The following is a 24,361-nucleotide window of genomic DNA, read 5'->3' as shown; positions in this document are numbered from 1 at the left end:
ATGGGTGCTTCGATAAAGAATTCTTCACCATGAGAGGGCGGGGTAGACACACTCTATTTACATGAGATTCAACTGGTGCATCTGAAAAAAAAAGAAGAGCAGGAAAGTGATCTAATATAGGACATTGAAAGTCCACAAACATTTCAACATCTGAGAAACCAATGAATCCCAATAAAATATAGCCTATCCAATCTAGACCAAGATGATGGGTGAGATTGACACTGAAAGGTAAACCCTTGATTTTGATGATAAGTGGATAGCCAGGCGTCTTGCAATGTGCCTGCGCTTACTAGCCCTTCTCAATGTCTACTTTTAGCTTGGTAATGCTTGTGCCATTGGAGGTTGTATCCTACGCAACACAGACCATATTGAAATCTCTAGCAACAATACCCTCTCAAAGTTTAATATATGCTAACCAATATCAAAGCTCCCTCTAAGTCTAGCGTTGTTATCATCATAAACATTGACAACCAATAGTTTACCCCATTGAGAAGAGATAGTAAAAATAGAGCAACGACCACTAGGGTGGTCTATAATATATTGTGGATTAAGGCAGGTAAGCACTCCATAATACCCCCCTTTCATTCCCCCATAAAAACATTGCATTCCTCTATAATGCAATACTTGCCTAGATCTATCATGCTTCTTTATGCTCTTGAACCAAAAATATAAAAAGCTTACTAGAAAGCATCCATTTATTGAAAGTGTACAGTCTGGTGGGGTCCCTTTCCTCTTCACTGTCTGTCTCCTTGCCTGTGCACTTCCAGATGGATGCTCGGTGGATTGACATACTTTACAGTAATTTTAGCTTTTCTTTCTCTATAACCGTTAAGGTTTCTAGAGAAGGGTATCTTTGATGAGTCTCATAATAATTATGAGAGCTATGTCCCGACGAGAATTTCCTAGCCTTGAAGGTTTTTCTTGAGGCAATGAAACCATATGTGTCCACTATTCTTTTCCTATTCTCCCAGCTTTAGGGGTGATGGTACATTACTCCCACTCTTGGCTTTAAATAGAGGTCTAGGATTGCAAGATTGTCTAGCACCAAGTGCCCTCGCATAGGCAGCTGACGCTCCACTTTGTTTGACATTAACAATAAGAGTTTTTCCCCTTTCTCCAAGGGGTTTTTTCCAGAAAAAAACCCTGAGGAACCATTGTTTTGCTTCCTGTATAAGAGGGGACTAACCGAGCAGCCGTTGTAACACTAGGGTAGCTTTTGGAGAAATGCCTTAAGTTGTCACAGTGAAAACATGAACCTGCTAGGCTGCTACATTTGAGATAGCTATTTTTACTTTAATGTCTCTGTCCAATCAAGGAAAGCCAAGTGGCATTGTTCTGCTTGCTCATTTCTCCAAATCGTTCTTAGATAATCAAGGTAAAGACACCCTAAAGAGAAGAAAATGTTGAAAAAAAAAAAAAGAACGGGAGAAACACAAATGTACTAATGTGCACTCGACCACCTCTCTTTATATGAACATAAAAAGTCTCTTGACTTTTCACCTTCATGTGTCTTTTCATTTCCTTAACTCACCCTTGTGACTTATGCACTTAAGATGTTTTGAAAGATTTTTTAATTTTTCCTGCAGTGGGGAGACCTAATAAGGTATTTATTTCTTAAACTCACCCTTCACTTAGGCACGTTATATGTTTTGCAAGAATTTTTATTTTACTGAGATTGGGGAGACGCAATCAAGCAAAAATTTATTAGAAAATATAATATCACTATTACCCCTACTCATATGATCCGAGACTTCGTAACAGCCTTGACAGAAATGTAATTGAAGGACCAAGACAATGAAAAAAATGCTTCCGATTAAACAATGTCAAACAGGAAAGGCTTTGTATTTAACGAAAATAAGGAAATGGTGTACTTACGGGTGGAGAAAATGTTCGAAGAGCCATGCACGGAGGACAGAGACGGAGCGCTCAGGAAGGCCCCGTTGAGGGCGCCATGCCTGCTGCTGGGGCAGCATGCCAATCTGCTGCAAAGAGCGCTGATGCCGAAGCCGCTGATCCACCAAGCGCAGCCTGGGAGTCTCCCCTCTGCACAAAATGGGTACAGTTGACACTTCCTCCCCCAGCATCCTGCACACCGCCCTTATGTGGTCGCTGATTGCATCGCGCAGCCCCCGGAATTGCCTCGACATCGCCCTTCTTGCTAGTGTGGTGTATGGAGCTGCTCCCCCCATCCCTGTTGCAGACTCAAATGATGTAATTATCAGCTGCATCTGATCTCTGTACTGCTGATACCTTCTGTCCAACTGCACCCACCACACACAAAAATCATCAAGCTTAATATTGCATTCATATAGTGCATGGTGAGTAGCTGTGTGCATGTGAACCCATATCTAACGACCTCCATGCATGCATATTATAAGGAGCTATAATGTAAAATCAAAACATAAGCTATAATGGTGCTTTTCTGTTTTCATTCCTTTCATCCTATCCTTTAAACTTTCCTCTGCTTTCCCTACATACAAAAAAAACATACCATACATAAAATCATCCACCTTAGAATTGCATTCTCATTTTTATAATACTAAATAATTAATCCATGCTTTTGGAAATTAAAGGAGAAGAGAAACACAAATGTACAAAATTATGTGACGCAGACCACTTCCTTATATGGACACAAAAAGTCTTTTGATTTTTCACCTTCATAGGTCTTCATTTCATAAAGTCACCCTTCACTTATGCACTCAATATGTTTTGAAAGGCTTTTTATTTTTCCGATATTAAATTAGCTTTCAAAAGCGAGAAAACTATAGTTGTAGCTCATATCATGTTATGAGATTAACAATAACCAATCTTTTACTACACTAGTTTTTTGCATTCTAGTTATCATGATCGTTCCTCATGTTATAATGGCCAAAGCCTCCTGCACCTATTGTCATCTCGTCACTAGGAGAACAACTTATTGACCATACACCACAAAGTTTATACACAAAATGGCTGCAGAAAATCATTGCAATATATGGTAATAACTAATCAATGAACTCCTCATAAATACCCTTCGGAGAACTGAAATGATAGGTCAATGGTACTTTCTTGTGGTACTTTTAAATCCAACTTATAAAAAAAAAAGAATATAAATGAATGAGCTTTTATAATACATCATTCGAAGCACAATACTATAAGACAATTTTGGTGTAAAAAGCAGTGACTATGCTATTATGACTTTTACATTAAATGATGACATATTTTAAAAAGGCATGGATGGTTATAGTAGATCATTTGTGAGATGATCCATTTAGTCATGGATGTCAATCAAAGTGGTGTCACAAATTTATTCAACATGAGTGACATGTCAAATAACATAAACTATATTAGAGCTAGATTATATAATTATTCTCAGTCCTATCTACACCAAGTACATCATGTGCATCTGCATCAGTAATAAGGTGATCAGTAACATTTTCAAAAAAATCCAAAGACTGTACATTTACTTCATTGGAAGTTACATTCAAGTTTCCACCATTAAAAAGAGGCAACCAAGTGTTGTAAATTTCCTATCTTGGCAGGGGGTGTTCCCCTTCTTGAAATACCCATAGCATGTACATTCAAAAGAAATTTCTCTATATACACACTTCCTCATGAATAAAACGATCCTATATTCTTTATAAACCTGTAACTTTTTCTCAAATTTCCATTTTTTAACTCTACCCCTCGTACATGTAATATTGTAACTCTTTGAAATCTGTAAAATTCCTTTGAACAAGACCACGTGATACACTTTGAATGACCCTTCTTTTCCCTTGGTGTCCTCTGAGTTGATATTATTGTGTTTGATATATGTTAACAATAAAGGATAAATAGAATCTTTGTCAAATGGAATAGAGGACAAATAGAATCTTTGACAAATATAAGATCTGGTGAAACCAATGTTGCAATTAGGGTTGTAGGAAAACACACATAACTCAGAGAAGATGAAGGAAGCTCAAGGCACATAATAGAGACTGTATTACTTAGTGTGTAATGGAAAGATCGATAGCCCTAGAATGATGGGTGTATGTACAATGCACACGGGAAAAGACCTCATAGTGATGGGAAAAATACATCGGCGGTCCTAGGTGTGTTCACACATATCACTATCGTATCTATATGGTAGCAAATCCCTCCTAGAGTGATGCTGTGAACAAGAGCTCGCACATAGAGTAAAGGTAAGTGTCATGCCTTGAGGACATGATCAGTCCACAAAAGGGAGTAAGCCCAAAGCTTTGCGGAAAGCTTCAAACTTCTCATGAGACAATGTCTTTGTGAAAAGATCTGCAAGGTTGTCTTGTGTTGGCATATAAGCCAAGCAGATCTCTCTTGCTGAGAGCCTCTCCCTGACATAGTGGTAATGCATCTCAATGTGATTTGTACGAGCATAAAAAACTGGGTTCCTTGCAGCTGCCAATGCGCTCTAACTATTAGTGTAGATAGTGTTGGCAGTGTTCAGTCCAATACCCAAATCAACCATAAGGCGTTTTGAGCCATATACACTCAACCGTAGCTGTGAGGACATGATCAGTCCACAAAATGGAGTAAGCCCAAAGCTTTGCGGAAAGCTTCAAACTTCTCACAAGACAATGTCTTTGTGGAAAGGTCTGCAAGGTTGTCTTATGTTGGCACATAAGCCAAGCTGATCTCTCTTACTGAAAACCTCTCCTTGACATAGTGTTAATGCACCTCAATGATTTGTGCGAGTATAAAAAATTGGGTTCCTTGTAGCTACCAATACGCACTAACTATCAATGTAGATAGTGTTGGCATTGTCCTATCCAACACCCAAATCAGCCATAAGGCGTCTTGAGCCATGACACTCAACCGTAGATAGTGCTTTCAAGGGGCAAGAAGCTTCAGTCACTCCCTTAATCGGGAAATTGAGGCTCCATGTCCAAAGCTATGTGGACAAAGAGGACTTCTTTATCTCTCCTCTCAAGCATGAGGATGTAATCCTAGGGGAACCATGGTTTGATCACATAGCTGCCAATGTTAAATTCCCTGAAAGAAAAATATACTTTCAGTACAAGAAAAAAGATATGTACATAGATGCTAAGGAAATAGGTAAAACCATACCCATTGTACATACGCAAGCTTTCCATAAGTTAATAAACAGCTCTATTTCCATGTACATGTTTTTTGTTAAAGATTCTCAAAGTGAACCTAACATGCTTTAGCAAAAGAAAATATAAACAATCATAAGGAATTAGAGTTATCCAATTTTCTCAAGGGGTTTCAAGATGTTTTTATTGACGTCGTCCCTTATGAAGTACCTCCTAAACGAGGCAATGATGACCATGCAATTGAACTTCTTCCAAGAAGTTCACTGCCTAATAAACCTCCTTATAGAGTTTCTCAAGCTCAACAAGGAGGAGATTATGCGGCAAGCGTGTAAGCCTAGGGAAAATAGTGCCTTGGAATCCACCTCCCAACCTCCCACTATATAGGCCAAGCTCCTAGCCCTTTGCCCTAGCTGGACTCCCTTTCCACATTGCTTAGTCCGCAGCCTTGCCCTTGTCCTGACATTACTCCCCCCTTAAGGAAGAGTTTTCTTCCTCGAAAACAAAAGTGGGAAACTTCTTCTTAAGAACACTAATGTTTTCCCAAGTGGCACTTTCCTCAAGCCGATCTTTCCACTTGATTAAGGCTTGTTGACATACATGATGACGCGTACGTAAATCATGATAGTCGAGAATTTGTTCAAGATTATGCGGTAGGGAGGTTTACTGACAGGTCTACTGCCTGCAATCACATCGATGCTATGTTGCATCGATCATGTCGGCGGTAATCCTGGTGAAAAATCATTAGAAAAAAATCGTGAAATTCCTTTAATAAAATTTTTAACTCACTTGCAAATTTTGCTTGTTGGGAAACCTTTGCCAATCCCTAATTCACCATGGGAGAGCATATCCATGGATTTTATCCTAGGATTGCCTACGTCTATCCATGGGAATACGAGAATATGGACGATAGTAGACAGGTTAAGTAAAAAAACTCATTTTATACCTATCAAAAAGACTAGCAAAGCCCATCAAATCAGAGTTACCGGGGAACGCCCCCTAGCCCCCGTTCCGGCGTTCCGAGGGGCAGTTCCCTTCCCGAACATTCCGAAACGTCCCGGAACGTCTGACGTTCCGGGTGGCCAGTGCAAAGCGGAACGTTCCAGAATGCCCCTGGAAAGGCCAACGGCTACAAACAAATTTGACAAAAAATTGAAAAAGTTGAAGTAAATGTTTGGGCTTCTTTTTGAAGTGTGCAAGGCCTCAAGGACTCATAAAATGCACCCCCCTCTCCCTTTCTCTTCACAAGCTAATCCTCAAGGCTCAAGCTCTCTCCCTCTCACACTCTCAAGATCTCTCCCTCTCAAGACTCACTCTCTCAAGGCTCAAGGCTATAAGCCTTCAAGCTCTCTTCCTCTCCCTCCCACTCTCTCAAATCTCTCCCTCTCCCTCTCTCTCTCAAATCTCTCCCTCTCTCTCTCTCTCTCTCTCTCTCATTCATCATCTAGTCATAGCAAGGTTGAATGGTCTTCAAAACGAGTTTTTTGTGAGTATTAGAGTCAAAGCACTCTAATACTCCTTGTATTTAAACACAAGGAGCTTAAAAATGCACTATTTGGGTGTTTCTTATACCTCCCGTTCCGCGTCGTTCCCGTTCCAGACCCATAGCCGTTCCCCCGTTCCGCGGGGATCCCGTCGCCGTTCCCGTTCCGCGTTCCGGGTAACTATGCATCAAATGGCAACCCTCTTCATTTCACAAATCTTCAAGTACCATGGCTTGCCAATGTCCATAGTATCGGATAGAGATCCTAGAATGACCAGTAATTTCTGGAAGGGTCTCTTTTTGAGAATTTAGGGACGAGGCTAAACTTCTCTTTGACCTATCATCCGCAAACGGATGGCCAAAGTGAAATAGCTAACCTAACAATTCTTGATCTACTAAAAGTCTATGTAACGAAAGTAAATCAAAGGTCCCAATGGGAGAAGTACCTACCCTTAGTGGAGTATGCCTACGATAACACTCTACATACTTCCACGGGAAAAGAACCTTTCGAGGTAATTGAGGGAAGATCAAAAAGTCCCCTGCTATTTAAGGTGCATGGGAAGATCTTCGCTGCAGATCAGTATAGTCAAGACCTACAAGAATCTTTCCAAAAGATTAAGGATGCTATCTCTATCTCCCAGCAAAGGCAAAAGGCTTCTATTGATAAGCACATAAGATCCCAAGTCTTTAAAGAAAATGATTGGGTCTTACTTAAATTTCCCAAGGCTCGATTAAGGCACATGATGGGCAAGAATCCTACGGGACACAAAAAGTACTATGCTAAGTTAGCAAAAAGGTACTATGGTCCCTTCCAGATCCTTAGACCAATTAATGAGATGGCCTATCAACTCAAGTTTCCCAACCATTGGATCATACACAATGCTTTTCATGTGAGACTACTAAAGCCTTACAAAGGAGAGCCACCTCGAGAACCAACTATCGAAGACCCACCGGAGATCGAGGACCAAGAAGAGGTGTTGCAATCCGAGTCCATTCTTCGACATGACAACAAGGTATTAAGAGGCGGTAAAACTATCTGATGGTATCTTATTAAGTTTAAAAATTATCCTTTTGAAGATGCGAGATGGATGCAAGGCATACAATTACAGGATAACCCAAACATTGTCAATGCTTACAATGCTTCCATAGAGTAAGCAACTGTACAAATGTTTAAAATGAACAAAGTTTTCGTCTTATAAGACTCTTTTTTCTTCCATTGTGCATGCCAAGTATAGCTTTATCTTCTCTAGTCCATAGTCGAGGATGACTATGATTTCAAGAGAGAGGTAATGACATAATAACTAATATCTAATTCTCCTAACTGATTTTCTCATGTTAAACTGATCATTTAATATGGAAAAATGCCAGGGGAGAAAAAGCTAGAATATTGGTTAAGCTGGCAGACCGTCCACAGTAGGGATCCAAAGGAGGGAAAATGGAGATCCGAAGGGGGAGCCATCTGCAAAAGAGCAATGTGCAACAATGGGCTTTAAAGACCCTAAGGTTCAGCCCATTAAGACTTCCAAAATGCTAATGTTCCAAAATTCAAAGGCTGTGTCCAATGGTCAAGCTTAGGAAAATTGGATGCTTTGTGAGTGTGCCAAAAAAGTCTTCAAGGCACCTACATAGGAGGGGGCGAGCCCTGTAAGTAGGGAATGAGAGAGAAACACACATACACACTCACAGGCTCCCTTTACACAAAGGGAACGAGAGACACATGTCAACTCCCTAGGCCAATTGTCCACAAGATGCACCCAAATCCTATAGTTTAATTTATTTAAAAACACTTAATAAAAGAACCAATAGGAAGTAAGCTTTCTAGAAGACTATTGGACAGTCTCCCAAGGGATTCAAGAGCATTCAGCAGCCCAATGGCTTGCTTGCTTCCTGTTGGCCAAAAGACAAAGGGATCCAATGAAAGTTTAGTTGCATTATTTAATTACCTAAAGCTCTTCAAAAAGGGGAAAGGGGAGAACATGTGACAAGACTATCACTTATGCTTCTTAAATCCTGTTGGCTAAGGCTAGAGGGGTCCAATAAATAAGCAAGCAAGAGGGGTCGACCAAGAGAGAGAGGGGGCTGATTTTTCAAAGGTATTATTCTACACACACTCACACAAGCTCATGTGTAAAGCAAGAAGACTCTCTCTCTCCTTCTCAAGCTTTAGTGGAAATCTCATCAACTACTTCAAGCTTGTGAGAAGGGAGTCCTACACCAACAATGCTTGGCTTTGTGATGCAAATCCAACCAAGAGCCAAGCTTCAATGCATGCTCATCTCCTCTACCATGCTAATTAATAAGCTATGCTATGCTAATATGAGTGATTATGTGAGGAGATATACATCTTTCTTGTAAGACTACTCCCTCCTCTCAATCTACTCTTATACCCCACTAGCTCTCACCATCTTCGTAGGTGTGTGAGGTCTTGGTTCTGAGACCATGAGGGAATTGATGTTGTGTTTTATAAGTGTTTGCTGAGTTCTTGAAGCTTCCATGTTCATTGCACTAGCTAGTGGTTGAAGGAACACAAAGAATTGTATTGTAAAATGTCTTCCTTCATAGGGAAAACCTATAATACAAAGCCTTTTGGAGGAGGGACGGGCTCCATGTAAATCCAGTCCTCAACTGTTATCAATATCTTAATTTCTCTCTCTTTTGAAGTATTGTTCATGCCTATCTAACTAGGTGTTAAGCTTTTTGTTGCTCTTTCCATCCAAGCACTCTTGTTATTCTCATTAGGAATCTATTCTGATGAAATGCTCACTATGTTCATGCTTTTTTCCGCCACACAAGTTACTAGGCCATTAAATGTTACACTGCTTAAACTATATATCGAAGAAATGATGCAGCATCCCTAAATCTTTTATCTTGAAAGCAGCATTCAAACCAGCCCTAAATTCAACAATATGTATCTCATTTGATCTAGTGATCAACAAATCATCCACATAAAATACCACAATGAGAAGTACATTATCCTCACGCTTTACATACAATGTGCTTTTTGTTGGGCTGTTATGAAAGCCTTGTTTGACCAAATGAGTCTCAACCTTCTCATACCAAGCACAAGGAAATTACTTCAATCCATACAAAGCTTTGTTACATTTGCACACATTATCCTGTTGTCCTTTGCTGACAAAATCACCAAGCTGCGTTACATAAACTTCCTCAAATATGTCACCATTCAAGAAAGCAATAACAATGTCTAACTGATGCACATCCCAACCAAAATGAGTTGCCAATGCACATGGAAAATACACATTAGTCATCACGACAAGTGGAGCAAAAGTCTCTTCATAATCTATGCCTTTTTTATGTGCATAACCTTTTGCAACAAGTTGAGTCTTAAAGCAATCAATCTCACCATCCAGCTTGCATTTCAACTTGTAAACCCACTTCGTACCAATGGCCTTTTTGTCATGAGGTAAATCACATAAAGTACAAGTGTCATTTTCTATAAGTGCATCATATTTTGATTGCATGGCATCCATCCAATTCTTTGAATTTTGTGCTTCATCAAAAGACAGAGGTTTCTCAACGTCGTGTAAGCTAAACACAGCCAAAGCATAACAATCTGATGCATAAGATGCATAACGAGAACCTAAACAAGTACGACTAGACAAAGGTGCATCCAATTTACTGTCACATGAAGTATGCACCAGCCATTTTGGCACATCTGTAGCCTGCTCATTCTTAGCCCTTTCCTCATCAAGTACATCATGTACATTTGCATCAGTAATAGGCTGATCTGTAACATTTTGAGAAACCTCTATATGTTGTACATTTGCCTCATTGGAATTTTCATTTGAACTTCCACCACTAAAAAGAGGCAACAAAATATCATAAATGTCTTGCGAGCTTACATTATTGTCTCTAGTACATGACAGCAAGGGCGGAACAAAATCTTCCACAAACACAGCATCCCGTGAGACCAAGATACGCTTTGTTTGTGGATGATACAACCTCTAACCTTTGCTTTATGCACTATAATCAACAAATATACATTTGACAATCTTATCATCCAATTTTCTACACTGTGTTTGTGACACATAAGCATATGCCAAAAACACAAATGTGCTCAATAGAAGGCTTTCTATCATAACATGCTTCATATGAAGTAATAGATTGCAAAGCTTTCGTAGGACACCTGTTAAGTACATAAAGGACACACATGATGGCCTCAAACCAAAATAAATGTGGCAAAGCTTGACTTTTGACCATACATCGTGCCATTTCTATAAGTAACATGTTTTTCTCTCAGCAACATGCACCATTTTGTTGAGGCGTATAAGGCACTTTAAATTGGTGTTTTATCCCACGACTAGCTAGAAATGCATTAAATTTATGAGACATATACTCCCCCCCTTGATCGAAACTGAGGGTGTCCATAGTACATTTCGAGATATTTTCAGCCATAGCCAAAAATTATTTGAAGCACATAAATATTTCGGACTTTGCTTTAAGCGAAAATACCCATTCATGCCTGGAGTGATCATCAATGAAAGTCAGAAAGTAAAGGTAATTGCCCAAGGATGGAAACTTCAAACGCTGCATCTTACCCAAAATACAGCCTTCACAAACATGTTTGAGAGGTACTTAAATAGGCGGCAAAGAAGCAACCATATCAGATTTCTGCAAACGTAGCAAACTGGCAAAATTCAGATGTCCAAAACATGCATACCAAAGTTTTTCATCTGAAATAGCCTTAAAATCCACAACTGTATTTGCAAAATTCTGTCCACACTTGTCATACAAAGTGAGCTTATACAGCCTACTGCATAAAATGCTAGATATCACCAAAACTGAGATCATGTGTTGTATATCTGTCATCCACAAATTTGACTACAAGACTAATTCTAACAAGTGCAGATACAAACAAGAGATTCTTCTTGATCCCAAGTACATAAGTGTGTCAGAAAGTGTGAAAGAACTTCTATTTTCAGCAGTAAACACAATCTTTCCAATTCCTTGAACTGGTAAGAGGCATTGTTGGCACAAGTAACAGAAGAGACTCAAGAGAGGTTAAAAAATCACAATGTGACATAATGTGCTTTGTAGCACCATTGTCAAAATACCACACATATGAATCTGCAACAACCAATATGCATGCATCATGGACAACAGGATTATAAGTACAGTTTGCACTAAAAGTCCATTCGGCATCAACATCAGCATCACAGTCTCCATTCATAGAAGACTCAACAATAGCTATATTTGTAGTTAGCTTCAAGGTAATGGCAACCATCTTCTTTTTACCCTTATCGCCAGAATTCCCAAACAAATTGCTCCGAAAAGAGGCATTAGGAACAGGTAATTTACCACTCATAGAAAAAACATGAGAAGTGGCTACATTGCTATTACCACATTTTCTTTGAGCAGCAATAAAGGCATGTTCAACTGCACGCTGTCTAGTCCTGTTTTTCTTGAAAAGTAACTCTTGCAATAGCAATGGGCACAATGCATCAAACTTGACAATTTCAGGATTTCCTTGGATCATAAGTCTCCAAGTACTATCAAAATTCTTGTAAGAGTCTAGCAAAGAATCAAGAACAGTCTACACAAGGAAACTGTGTGAAATGACTTTACTTGCAGAAATAAGTTGCTCATTAATATCCTTGACACTGACAAGGAAAACGTCCATATCATCTTCCTCATGCATAATCTTCGACTCCAGCTCTTTACCCAACAATACAATTTTAGCATCATTGCGACTTGCATAAAGTCCAGCCAGAATATCCCAACGCTTACTTTGCAGATTTCGCTGAACGAATGTGAGGAGTAATGGTGCGCTTCAAAGACAACGTAATCAATGCATCCCAATGAGCTTGTTCTACAATAGGCAAAACAACTCTAACAGCAACAATCCTTGCAGCAAGACTTGCAACATCCTCAACATCACCTACATCCTCAGAACCAGGACGTACATCAATGTCCTGCACAATATTCTAGATACCCTTTGACACAAGAACATGTTGCATCATGTAAGCCCACATAGGATAATTATCACCATCCAATTTATCCTCAGTATAGCAAACATCTTGAACACATATGTTTTGTTGTCAGCCATGGTAAATGTTGCACCTGATGTGAAAACTGCTTGAAAAAAGGAGAAACCAAGCAGGGAACAACACGTGCTATATAGCACAAACCGTAGAAGACTGTAAGGAACTTGTTATGCAAAAATCTGCACTGACAAATATTTTGCACAAGATGACAAAATAGCTTGCGCAGTATTGCATGTAGTAGAAACGTAGATTGAAATGAGTTCAAATCAAAAAAAAAATGTCAATCTATGAACACTCGCCAAAGCTCACAGAAATCGGATTAAGTGAGCTAGCGTGTGCTAGAGCTGTTGGCGAGTAAGGCCGAGAGGACGCAACCTACGCTGATACCAATTGTTGAAATTAGGGTTGCAAAAAAAAAAAAAAAACTTAGAGAAGACGAAGGAAGCTCAAGGAAATACCATTTTGTTGAGGTGTATATGCCATAGTACATTGGTATTTTATCCCATGATTAATAAAAAATGCAATAAACTCAAGAACTCAAGAACTCAAGAAACAAGTACTTGTCTCCTCGATCTAAATGGATAGTACATTTAGGGACATCTTCAATCATAACAAAATATCTTTTGATATATATGAACACTTTGGACTTAGATTTAACCGAATACACCCATGCATGTCTGGAGTTATTATCAAGAAAAGTCACAAAGTATAGGTAATTACCCAAGGATAGAGTTTGCATAGATCCACAAACATCACTATGTACAAGTAACAACTTGTATTTAGCCCTTACTAAACAATCTGTGGAAACATTGAGCATGCATAGAAGGTGCTTTAAGAGGCGGCAAAGAAGCAGCCATATCATATTTTTGTTAAAGTAGCCAACTTACAAAATTCAAAGACCCAAAATGTGCATACCAAATTTTTCCATCTAAAACAACATTTGAATCCACAACTAAATTTGTAAGATTCTACCCACACTTGTCATACAAAGTGAGCTTATACAACCCACATCACAAATTTTTAGATACATTAATTTCATCACCAAAACTAATATGATGAACTGTACATCTATCATCTAGAAATTTGAAGACAAAACCAAGTCTCGCATAGACAAAAGATTTGTTTTGATCCCTCTTATATAAAGTGCATCAACAAGTGTGAAAGAACTACCAATCAAATAGTCAACATAGTCTCTATAACTCCCTTGATCAGAAAAGAGGCATTGTTGATACAAGTGATTATATTCCTATGAGAAATAGCATCAACAGACACAAACAAATCACGATGTGAAGTAGTGTCCTTTGTAGCATGCAGGACTATCAAAGTACCATATGTAACATTGCATCAATTGACATGTTGCGTCATGGACAAAAGAATCATAAGTATATCCTCTACTCGATGCCCACTTTATATCTATATCAACAATACAATCACCTTTAGAAAAGTCTATAATAGCTTCACTCGTACGTAGTAGATCCAGCCTCTTTCTTCTTAGCCTTTATTGCCCAAGGTCCTAGTAATCACACGATCACATGGAATTTTGGTGATTATCATATATTATTATCATATTCACATAGTTACACTTTATGTGATCATGTTTAAGCTGATGAATGGTGATCTGATAAATGGTGACTTTACTTGCAGAAATAAGTTGCTCATTAATATCCTTGACACTGACAAGGAAAACGTCCATATCATCTTCCTCATGCATAATCTTCGACTCCAGCTCTTTACCCAACAATACAATTTTAGCATCATTGCGAATTGCATAAAGTCAAGCCAGAATATCCCAACGCTTATTTTGCAGATTTCGTTGAACGACTGTGAGGAGTAATGGTGCGCTTCAAAGACAACGTAATCAATGCATCCCAACGAGCTTGTTCTACAATAGGAAAAACAACTCTAACAGCAACAATCCTTGCAGCAAGACTTGCAACATCCTCAACATCACCTACATCCTCAGAACCAGGACGTACATCAATGTCCTGCACAATATTCCTGACACCCTTTGACACAAGAACATGTTGCATCATGTAAGCCCACATAGGATAATTATCACCATCCAATTTGTCCTCAGTATAGCAAACATCTTGAACACATATGTTTTGTTGTCAGCCATGGTAAATGTTGCACCTGATGTGAAAACTGCTTGAAAAAAGGAGAAACCAAGCAGGGAACAACACGTGCTATATAGCACAAACCGTAGAAGACTGTAAGGAACTTGTTATGCAAAAATCTGCACTGACAAAGATTTTGCACAAGATGACAAAATAGCTTGCGCAGTATTGCATGTAGTAGAAACGTAGATCGAAATGAGTTCAAATCAAAAAAAAATGTCAATCTATGAACACTCGCCAAAGCTCACAGAAATCGGATTAAGTGAGCTAGCGTGTGCTAGAGCTGTTGGCGAGTAAGGCCGAGAGGACGCAACCTACGCTGATACCAATTGTTGAAATTAGGGTTGCAAAAAAAAAAAAAAAAAAAACTTAGAGAAGACGAAGGAAGCTCAAGGAAATACCATTTTGTTGAGGTGTATATGCCATAGTACATTGGTATTTTATCCCATGATTAATAAAAAATGCAATAAACTCAAGAACTCAAGAACTCAAGAAACAAGTACTCGTCTCCTCGATCTAAATGGATAGTACATTTAGAGACATTTTCAATCATAACAAAATATCTTTTGATATATATGAACACTTTGGACTTAGATTTAACCGAATACACCCATGCATGTCTGGAGTTATTATCAAGAAAAGTCACAAAGTATAGGTAATTACCCAAGGATGGAGTTTGCATAGATCCACAAACATCACTATGTACAAGTAACAACTTACTAAACAATCTGTGGAAACATTGAGCATGCATAGAAGGTGCTTTAAGAGGCGGCAAAGAAGCAACCATATCATATTTTTGTTAAAGTAGCCAACTTACAAAATTCAAAGACCCAAAATGTGCATACCAAATTTTTCCATCTAAAACAACATTTGAATCCACAACTAAATTTGTAAGATTCTACCCACACTTGTCATACAAAGTGAGCTTATACAACCCACATCACAAATTTTTAGATACATTAATTTCATCACCAAAACTAATATGATGAACTGTATATCTATCATCTAGAAATTTGAAGACAAAACCAAGTCTCGCATAGACAAAAGATTTGTTTTGATCCCTCTTATATAAAGTGCATCAACAAGTGTGAAAGAACTACCAATCAAATAGTCAACATAGTCTCTATAACTCCCTTGATCAGAAAAGAGGCATTGTTGATACAAGTGATTATATTCCTATGAGAGATAGCCTCAACAGACACAAACAAATCACAATGTGAAGTAGTGTCCTTTGTAGCATGCAGGACTATCAAAGTACCATATGTAACATTGCATCAATTGACATGTTGCGTCATGGACAAAAGAATCATAAGTACATCCTCTACTCGATGCCCACTTTATATCTATATCAACAATACAATCACCTTTAGAAAAGTCTATAATAGCTTCACTCGTACGTAGTAGATCCAACCTCTTTCTTCTTAGCCTTTATTGCCCAAGGTCCTAGTAATCACACGATCACATGGAATTTTGGTGATTATCATATATTATTATCATATTCACATAGTTACACTTTATGTAATCATGTTTAAGCCGATGAATGGTGATCTGATAACCCACCAAAAGCCCACCAGGCTATTATTTTTTCTCGACGAGCCCGCTAAGATATAGCAAAACCTCGTAAGTGGGCTTGTCATGATCAAAAAAGCCAAGCAAGACTACCAATTTGGGTGGTTTTTACATGTCAATAAGAAGTTTGTGTGAATATCTTACGTGATCACGTATTGTAAAAATTGATCACTCGATGTCATTAACATATTTTTTTGCTTTCAACTTTGAATATTGCATTATCAAGTGATCACTAGTCTTATAATAATTGCAACACATATTTTTTTTACCTTTTTCACCAAAAAACTTTAGACAAATTGTTGCCAACCTTGGGTATTTAGTCATATTTCTCCAAGGGAGGTAATGTGAGGACAATAGTAGTCCTACTAATCAGTGGTATAGGGGGGGCTATTTATGTGAAACTGCTTGACAAGTGTGCTCATAGTTAGTATCCCAAACCTTTCACATACACTCCACATCAAGGGAAAAAACAATGTAATCCTTTCTAGAGAAGAAGAAAAATTTACTCATATCATGTCCAAATCCCTCATCAAAAACCTTGATTAGCTTAGAATTTCAATTGGGGTATTCTTTGGACAAAAGATTTCTTTAATTATTTTAGTAGTAGTTAAGCCACTCCTTAATTTGACCATATAAGAGAGAGATATGACACTACAAAGAGAAAATAAATAGCTTTAACAAAACTTAATAAAAGTCTTAACAATATTCCATTGTGTCGATAAATGAAATTATATCTCATAAGAGGACAAGTTGTCAAGTAATATATATTTATATGTGATTGCCTATCCAAAATTCATGGAAATTATCTACCTAGCTCAAGTGCATAATAAATCGTCTTTGTCCACTTGTATTAGCTCATTAAGCCATACTAAGTCTCACAAAAGATATAGGTATTCAATATTTGATGCTTTTGGAGAGACATGATGGTGTCCTTTAATGAGTGTCCGTATTATCAATTGGGTGAGGGATGGAAATACCAACTTTCATATGCACACTAACATGTGATATAAACATTTTAAAACATGTCTCAAGCTCATTTTGATCTCTTACCGGAAAGAACTTTCATATCTATGCTCATAGATACAAGAAGTGCACTTTTTATTGTCTTTCATGCTCGTTTCGTTTTTAGATAGTTGTACCAATCTCCATTCCATATTCCTATATAGTCACAAAAAATGACAAAATGTAGTCCCTACTTGATCCCATTCCACGTAACTGTGGTACTATGTTTTTTTAGTTTAACCAGGTTTTATATAGATTAAGCAAACCTCTCAAGCAAAAGATTGGGAGAGCTCCAATATTCTTGTATATATACAAAGAATAAGGGGAAAGTAAGTGGGAATTTGCACACTCTGTCTAGTCCGTTGTAAGAAACACCGCCTTTACCCCAAATTATATCCACTAGCTCTCTAAAAGTATATCCATGCCAGAGTATAGGCTCTAGTGATGTGCAAAAGCCTATTTTTTTGCTAGAATGTATATGCATATATTGTAGGTACCCCATAATGACCTACATAGCTCCATGATGGATACTGCTAGTGTCACTCATCACTCAACTTATAATTCCACTAATGGGGTAAATCTTGACCACTAAAGCATCACAGAGTAAGGTATTGATACGTAGAAACTAAATCAAGAACCTCGAGAAAAATGGAAGGATCAAGTTTCCCATGAACTTTAAGTAAATTGTAATAAAATCTCACCAAAATTGCATGGACCATAAACACACACTCAATGTCTCAATAGCAAATCCATATATATTGTACATAAACTGTCAAAATCTTGGCAATCTAGCTTATGACTAAACGAGCAACTCTATAGACATTTCTACTTGTTCAAACTTTTTATAAACCTATGAGTTTGTCACCCGCAAGCTATAACTAATTCAAGAATCCGGTCTCTTAGGAGACCCTTATGAGAGTAAAAGCATGCTCCTAGTGCAAGACTTCTGACTGGAATCTTTTTCCTCTCTCCTTGTCACGCTCTCATGCTAGGTCAGAGAACGGGTATGTCATAAGAGTCGAGAGTGTGTGTAATAAAGATTCCTATCAAAGTGAGCCAAACCCTGAAGATGGATGTGGACGATAGGCCGAGAAAGGCCACCGATGCCGAGAGAAGTCCATGCAATCATTATAGTGTTTAATCTTATGGACCGTACATACATTAGGAAGGGAATGGGGTCTAGGAGGAATCAGATTATGAAGGTGATTAACAATTTGATGAATAGGTGTATGCCATGTGTATAAGAATGTTGGGTGTATAAGAGAGGTGTAAGAGTGATCAAAGTATGCACTTTTTCGCAAAAAGGTGAAAATTTTTATGGATTCTAGCCCTCCATAACTCTTACATACAATATTTGATTTGAGCAAGGATTATCATTTTGAGATGTACATGCCAAGATATTTCATAGGTATGTTGCATGATATGGTTTTACTCTCTATATTTTAAATTTTATTTTGGAGAAAAACTTGAATTCAAATAAACTAAACAGTTTTCTTGGTCAAATACAAAAGTTGTCCATTGATTTCTTTCTCAATACAAGAGATTTAACTCCTTTAAACTACAGAATAAAGAGGCCCTTCTAGACCTCCCTCTCTTCCTAATGGAGGAGTATGATCTAGGTTTGTTAAATTGAAGTTCACAATTGGTGGAAGGGAATATCAAAAGAAGTGTAATTTCTAGAAACCTAAGAAACAGGTGAGGTCCAGTTAAATGTACGCTATCAAGATGGTCCAACCCATCATATCCTTTGACTATCACTATAAGCAGGTGGTGAATTTCATTACTCTACATTATAAGTGGACTGTGGTTTTGATATCTTTGTTAGATGCATTATCTTGTGTTAGTAAATATTTCATTAACCAGGTTGAAAGGAGAGTCTTGAGAACTCAAGATACAAGTGTTACATGTAGATTTTTATCTTAAGGATATAATCTATAGGTATGGATACATTAAGAAAATTATTTTTTCTAAACAGTGTTCATTGATGATGATAAAGCTAGATAAAGCTTTCTAAACAATTAATTGATGTTGATAAAGCTAGATAAAGCTTTCTAAACAACTAATTGATGTTGATAAAGCTAGTTAGCTACAATAATGGCACTTACCACAAATCATAGCCATGAGGAAAATAGAAAAAGTGAAGAGTCCTATCCACCTAACATTGCCTTATTCTTTCTTGGTACGCGAGGCGATGACTAGGGGTGACTTGTAGTGAGCTAAGACTACCATTTTTGACCCCTAGTTCACCATGGGGATGGAACAGCTAACATACCATGCAACGTCCCATAATTTGGGCCTAGATCCCTCCTAGGGACCATGTGCCATAAAATGATGAGGCCAAACCACCTCCTCCCTCCCAAACACACGGTTGCCTATATTAAAAGAGCGGTATTTCGATTCAATGTTTCCCTTTGACTCGAGAAATGCGTGGTTACTAGTAGACTTAAGCCAAATAAAGTAGCAAAATAAGGCATTCAGGCCCTCTCAAGGGATGGCCACAACAGTTCGATAAAGGGAAAGAGCATAATGTATATCCTAAAAGTCTGGTCTAGTCTATGCAGGAGTGTGGTTGCATGTGTGAGAGAGAGGGGAAAGCGGTGTTGTTGGAAGGATGTCATGAGATGAGCAAGTTGAAACGCAACTTCCTACAAGCGTTCAGGGCCCCTGTCCACATTCATGGAGGAAAAGCAAGTTGATGCATTAGCAATGCCTCGACAGTATTGAAATGGAGTCCTTACAAGGGATGTTTTCTCAAGTAGGAAAACAGAGTCTTTTTTAGTGTTGTTCATACAATGCATAACATCATAAGCTTCTGCTCGAGAGGCACCGCATACCTAGCTAGGTACGATTGGGGGCATGGGACCGCCAGCCCCCCCACCGGGCCGGCTGTCCCCTGCCGCCAATCATACCTAGCTAGGTATACGATGCCTGCCTCACAGAAGCTCATGATGTTGAGGTTAAGTCACTATGTGGGAATTATTGTGAGAATTTATCCAAAACTTCTTGTGGATGAAGGTCTATAATTTTAGTAAAAACGCTTCGGTGTGCTTTTCTCAGAAAAAGGAAAAGTATGCTGGCCGAGGGAGTCGCACTATATTTGATATGTATTGCCATGGCTCGTCAAAAAAGCGAGAAGCTGAGAAGTGACTTGCAGACTACATGCACGCTCAAGTCTTGACTCTAATTTGAGTCTTGACTGTGGTCTGTTCAATTACTGGGCCAAGTGGCAGTTTCCCATTCGAATATATATTCTAGGGGAGATTCCATTACATGGAAGATCATTGACCATAAGATGGAGGACAAGTCGTCTAGAGGTTGGAAACACTACAATTCCCTATGAGAATGAATTACTTCGGGATTGACAATTGCTAATTGGACGTGATTGCTTGCTAAATTAAGACTAAAAACCAAAGGCTAAACTGTAAATAGACAGCCATTCCAAAATGAAACTCCACCAGCAAAATTAGAGACAGACCAAAGGCTTACCTCTTCTACCATAGCAATCAGACGGGCTTTCCTCATCTGCAGGTGGCATCTTTCATCAGCAGGCAACTGCTTGGCCGCGGTCTGGTGGTCCGGGGTACTTTGGCCTGCTGTCTTCTCCTGCTGATTATTACTAGGGCCAGTCGTACTACTCACGCTACTCTTCAGCTGCTGATTGTAATTATGGGCGTTGCTCTTTTGCGACGTAGCTGCAGAGCTTGCGGGTGTGGAGAAGAAGGCCCTGCTTAGTTGCCCGTGGTCCTCCTCTCCCCCTATTGCTGCTACCTCTGAAGCCCCGTCGACTGTCGCATTCCAATGCATGTTGCTTATATTGCTGCTCTTTGCCACATTATTCACGCTATTTCCTTCTTTGCATACGTTGCAGAACTCAGTCAGCATCTGTTGCGTAGCTTTTAGGTACTTCGAGTTTCTCAGGACCCCCAGAGAGCCTGCAAACACCACGTCTACGTATTGAGCCCTCATGATCAGCAAAGGCATTTAAAACACATGGTAGATCAAGGGAAAGCTGGTCTAATGCAAAATAATGCTACTTCTGGGTCAGTCACTATACATCTTGGCAGCATACCAATCAACGTCAGTATAACCTGCAAGCTCATCCTACCTGAAGCTGACCTCGTGTTGTATCTGGCCACATCCAAGCTCAGGGCTGCGCTCTGACCCCTCTGCTGTGGTGACTGCAAGAACAGAGAAAGGCCCGACTGCGCCGCACCCCGCATCGAAGCATAGTGATCACTCTCTGTAAAGGACAGGGTGCTCCTTGCAATGTTGTCATTCAGCCCTAACCCTACTGTCATGTCCAGCTTGTCGACGTTCCACATTTGGACAGCAGACGGCGGACGCCCGCCGCTAGCCCCCACGACACCCAGCGGGAGCGCCATGGGGGCTTGTTTGTCATGAAGGGAGCTCACATGCAGCAGATCTAGCTTATTGCTGCCAAAAAATGCTGCGTTATGGGTGGCTGCGGAGGAAGGGGCTTCCACTACACTCTCTGCAACGCCAGGGAGGAGAAGAAGCTCTGCATGCGGATGGGTACCAGCAGAAGAGGTGCGCAAGGAAGGACCCCATTGGGGAGGATGATGGCGTTCAGATAAAAACTGGGACTGATGATTATTATTCTGATGAAGAATATTGCTAAGTGTAGAGGTGGAGGGTAGCGCGTTCATGTGCGTAGTAGTATTAGAACTGTAGGAAAGATTGTAATTAGATGGCGCGGAGAGTCCAACGCTTTGATGAGTTAATGATGATGGGATGTCTTCAAAAAGATGCACGGAGCCGCTAACATTGTTATGGCCTGGATTAACTCGCAAGATCTCCATATCTGCATGTGCAGTACTATACTGCGGCTTGTCGGTACTTGCATAACCTTCATCTGGGTATGTTGTATTGGAATTCGACAGAGGTAGAAAACCCCCGTTCACACCGTCCCCCACACTTGCCCTCAACGCCGTGCCTAGCAGATTCGCGTGCCCCCCGCCACCAGCCTCTCTCATGTCTGCGGCAGCCGCACTGCCCCCGCCTGCTCCAGAAGCAGAGTTGCACAGAACGTTATGGTCATTGCTCGCGCTCAAAAGAGGGTTGAGACTGTAGTTCTGCAGATCGCTGCTGGGAATCGTCCTCTGTGGCTCAAATGACCACCTCTTAAATCTGTCTGCAACTGATAGGCCCAGTCCTCCCCCGGCCGCAGCTACTGCTTGAACATCCTCAACATTTGCTCTGCTGAAAAATGAATGGTCTGGAGGCTCCGTTGCGGTAGCAGCTGCATGCAAGTCGTCATGAGTGGTCATGTAAATAGGATACATGAGATGCTCATATTGGGTGCTATTGAAGCCAGGTTTGGGCGGCTTCGACGACATGGCGCGGTGTCACTGCAGCAGCCGCTATATATCGGCCTAGAGGTCGGAGCTGTAAATTAGAGGAACAAGCAGTCCCCTGTCAGTCGAAGGACGGCCTGGAACGATGAGAGGTTAGATAGGCATGCACACATATGGCACACGCAGCACACAGGCACTATGGAGGGAAGCTGCTTGGAGGTCTAATCATGGAGGGTTGCTTGTAGGGAGATGACTGTGCACATGTAAAAGGAAGTAGAAGCCGGGAAGGGGACTGATGTAGAAGTGATGGTAGAGAGAGAAGAGAGAAAGCAGCTTGAAAAGGTGATTCGAGGCCGGCGCAAGGAAACTCATTGACATGTAACAAAGTAATACTAGGTAGTAGAGAGATCGATCAGAGGAGGAGAATACGAATGGTGGGGGGCTGCTGAGTGTAGTCGAAGAAGTGGGTTTTGTCTGGAAGCAATGCAGCTGTTGCTGTTTGTTGTGGGGCTGCTCGTTGGTTGTGCTGCAGTTTGTCCACCTGGTACTTCATCGCCATCACCCCATTTCTCCCTCCTAATCATCTACTCTCTGTGTAGGGTCCATTGGGAATGCGTCCTTACTAATTACCCCCTTCTTCCCTTTCTCTCTCTCGCTCTCTCTCTCTCTCGCTCTCTCGTACGCATACATACACACACAGGGTAGACCTTGAAGAGTCCAACTTCCCTCAGCCCTGGCTCTAACTATTTACGCCTGATCATCGTAAGCGTCTCTCTCTCTCTCTCTCTTCGCGGACTTGGGAACTTGGAACGCTAAACTTTTTCTCCGTCTTTGGCAATTCTCTCTCTCTCTCTCTCTCTCACACACACACATGTAACTCTCTCTCTGGAGTCTGCCCCCAGCTTTCTTCTTCTCTCGTTCACTGCGTATGTAGCTCTCTCACTCTGGATAAATTTGCAGAGTGCCTTCTGCGCTTTCTCTCTATCTCTCTCTCTCTCTCTCTCCTCTCCTTGCCTTCTGCTCGCTCTCTCTCTCTCTCTCTCTCTCTCTATATATATATATATATATATATATATATATATATATATATTCACCGTAAAGGTGCCAAATTTTAGTGTCCATTGCAAGGAGAAAAGGAGTCATTTTGTATGGACAACCTAAGTATTACAATACGATGGTTTGGCCCAGGACCCAGGTGTATCAAGAACGAAAACATAATACATATTCTTTAGCCTACCCTATATTTTGTGTGGGCAAACTCTACTTGGAAAAAGAGTTCACTTTTATGCAAGCAAAGAACCCACGGAGATGGTTTGAGCATGGGCCTCCTTACGTGGACCATAGTCATTGGTACAAGTGTAAACTTTGAAGAGTCGAGTCCGTCCAAACCTCCAATGTTGCAACCAGGGTTGGTTTTTTATGAGCACTTTTTACTCATTTTTGGGTTTGGCCCGTTTTTTATGAGTTAACATGTGACTTATCCTACAAACTCAACAAAAACCATCCAAAAGTATATAAAATTTCCTAAATTTGAAGGGCAAGGTTGCTCTAAAAAAATCAACCCTAGTGCGTGGTTGCAATCGAGAAAATTCTTCGCTTTCTCCGGAATTCCCAACAATGTTACTGCTACACTCTGCTTATGCAAATCTTGAAGGGTTTCCCAAAGTTACCCTTTCTGAGTGCTCCCAATGTTACCTTTTATAGGAATTCTTTCAATTTTCAAATAGGGCCCCAAAGATACTGCTATTGCGCTCATGCAAATTCAATTGTAGCCATCATGATGTTGCTACTACTGATTGCCTTGGGTGTGCAACTCAGGAGACATGCC

General features: G+C 39.9%; 1 protein-coding gene across 1 annotated transcript in view; it reads right to left on the bottom strand.

Annotated features, from left to right (window-relative positions):
- LOC147464579 (uncharacterized) overlaps window positions 1-23,306 on the bottom strand; it is a 64,008-nt gene extending 40,702 nt beyond the window's left edge. Inside the window, exons 1-3 of the mRNA XM_086515911.1 lie at window positions 21,324-23,306; window positions 20,705-21,150; window positions 1,876-2,261 (exon numbers count right to left, since the gene is read on the bottom strand). Of these exons, the coding sequence (XP_086372037.1) occupies window positions 1,876-2,261; window positions 20,705-21,150; window positions 21,324-22,575 (2,084 nt within the window). The 5' untranslated portion in view covers window positions 22,576-23,306. The remainder of the gene's footprint in view (window positions 1-1,875; window positions 2,262-20,704; window positions 21,151-21,323) is intronic.
- Window positions 23,307-24,361: the final 1,055 nt, after the last annotated feature.

This window comes from Adiantum capillus-veneris, chromosome 1 (assembly GCF_014529385.1).
Source record: "Adiantum capillus-veneris isolate H3 chromosome 1, ASM1452938v2, whole genome shotgun sequence".
In the NCBI taxonomy this organism is placed as follows: domain Eukaryota; kingdom Viridiplantae; phylum Streptophyta; class Polypodiopsida; order Polypodiales; family Pteridaceae; genus Adiantum; species Adiantum capillus-veneris.
This window is presented reverse-complemented; position numbering and strand designations above follow the sequence as displayed.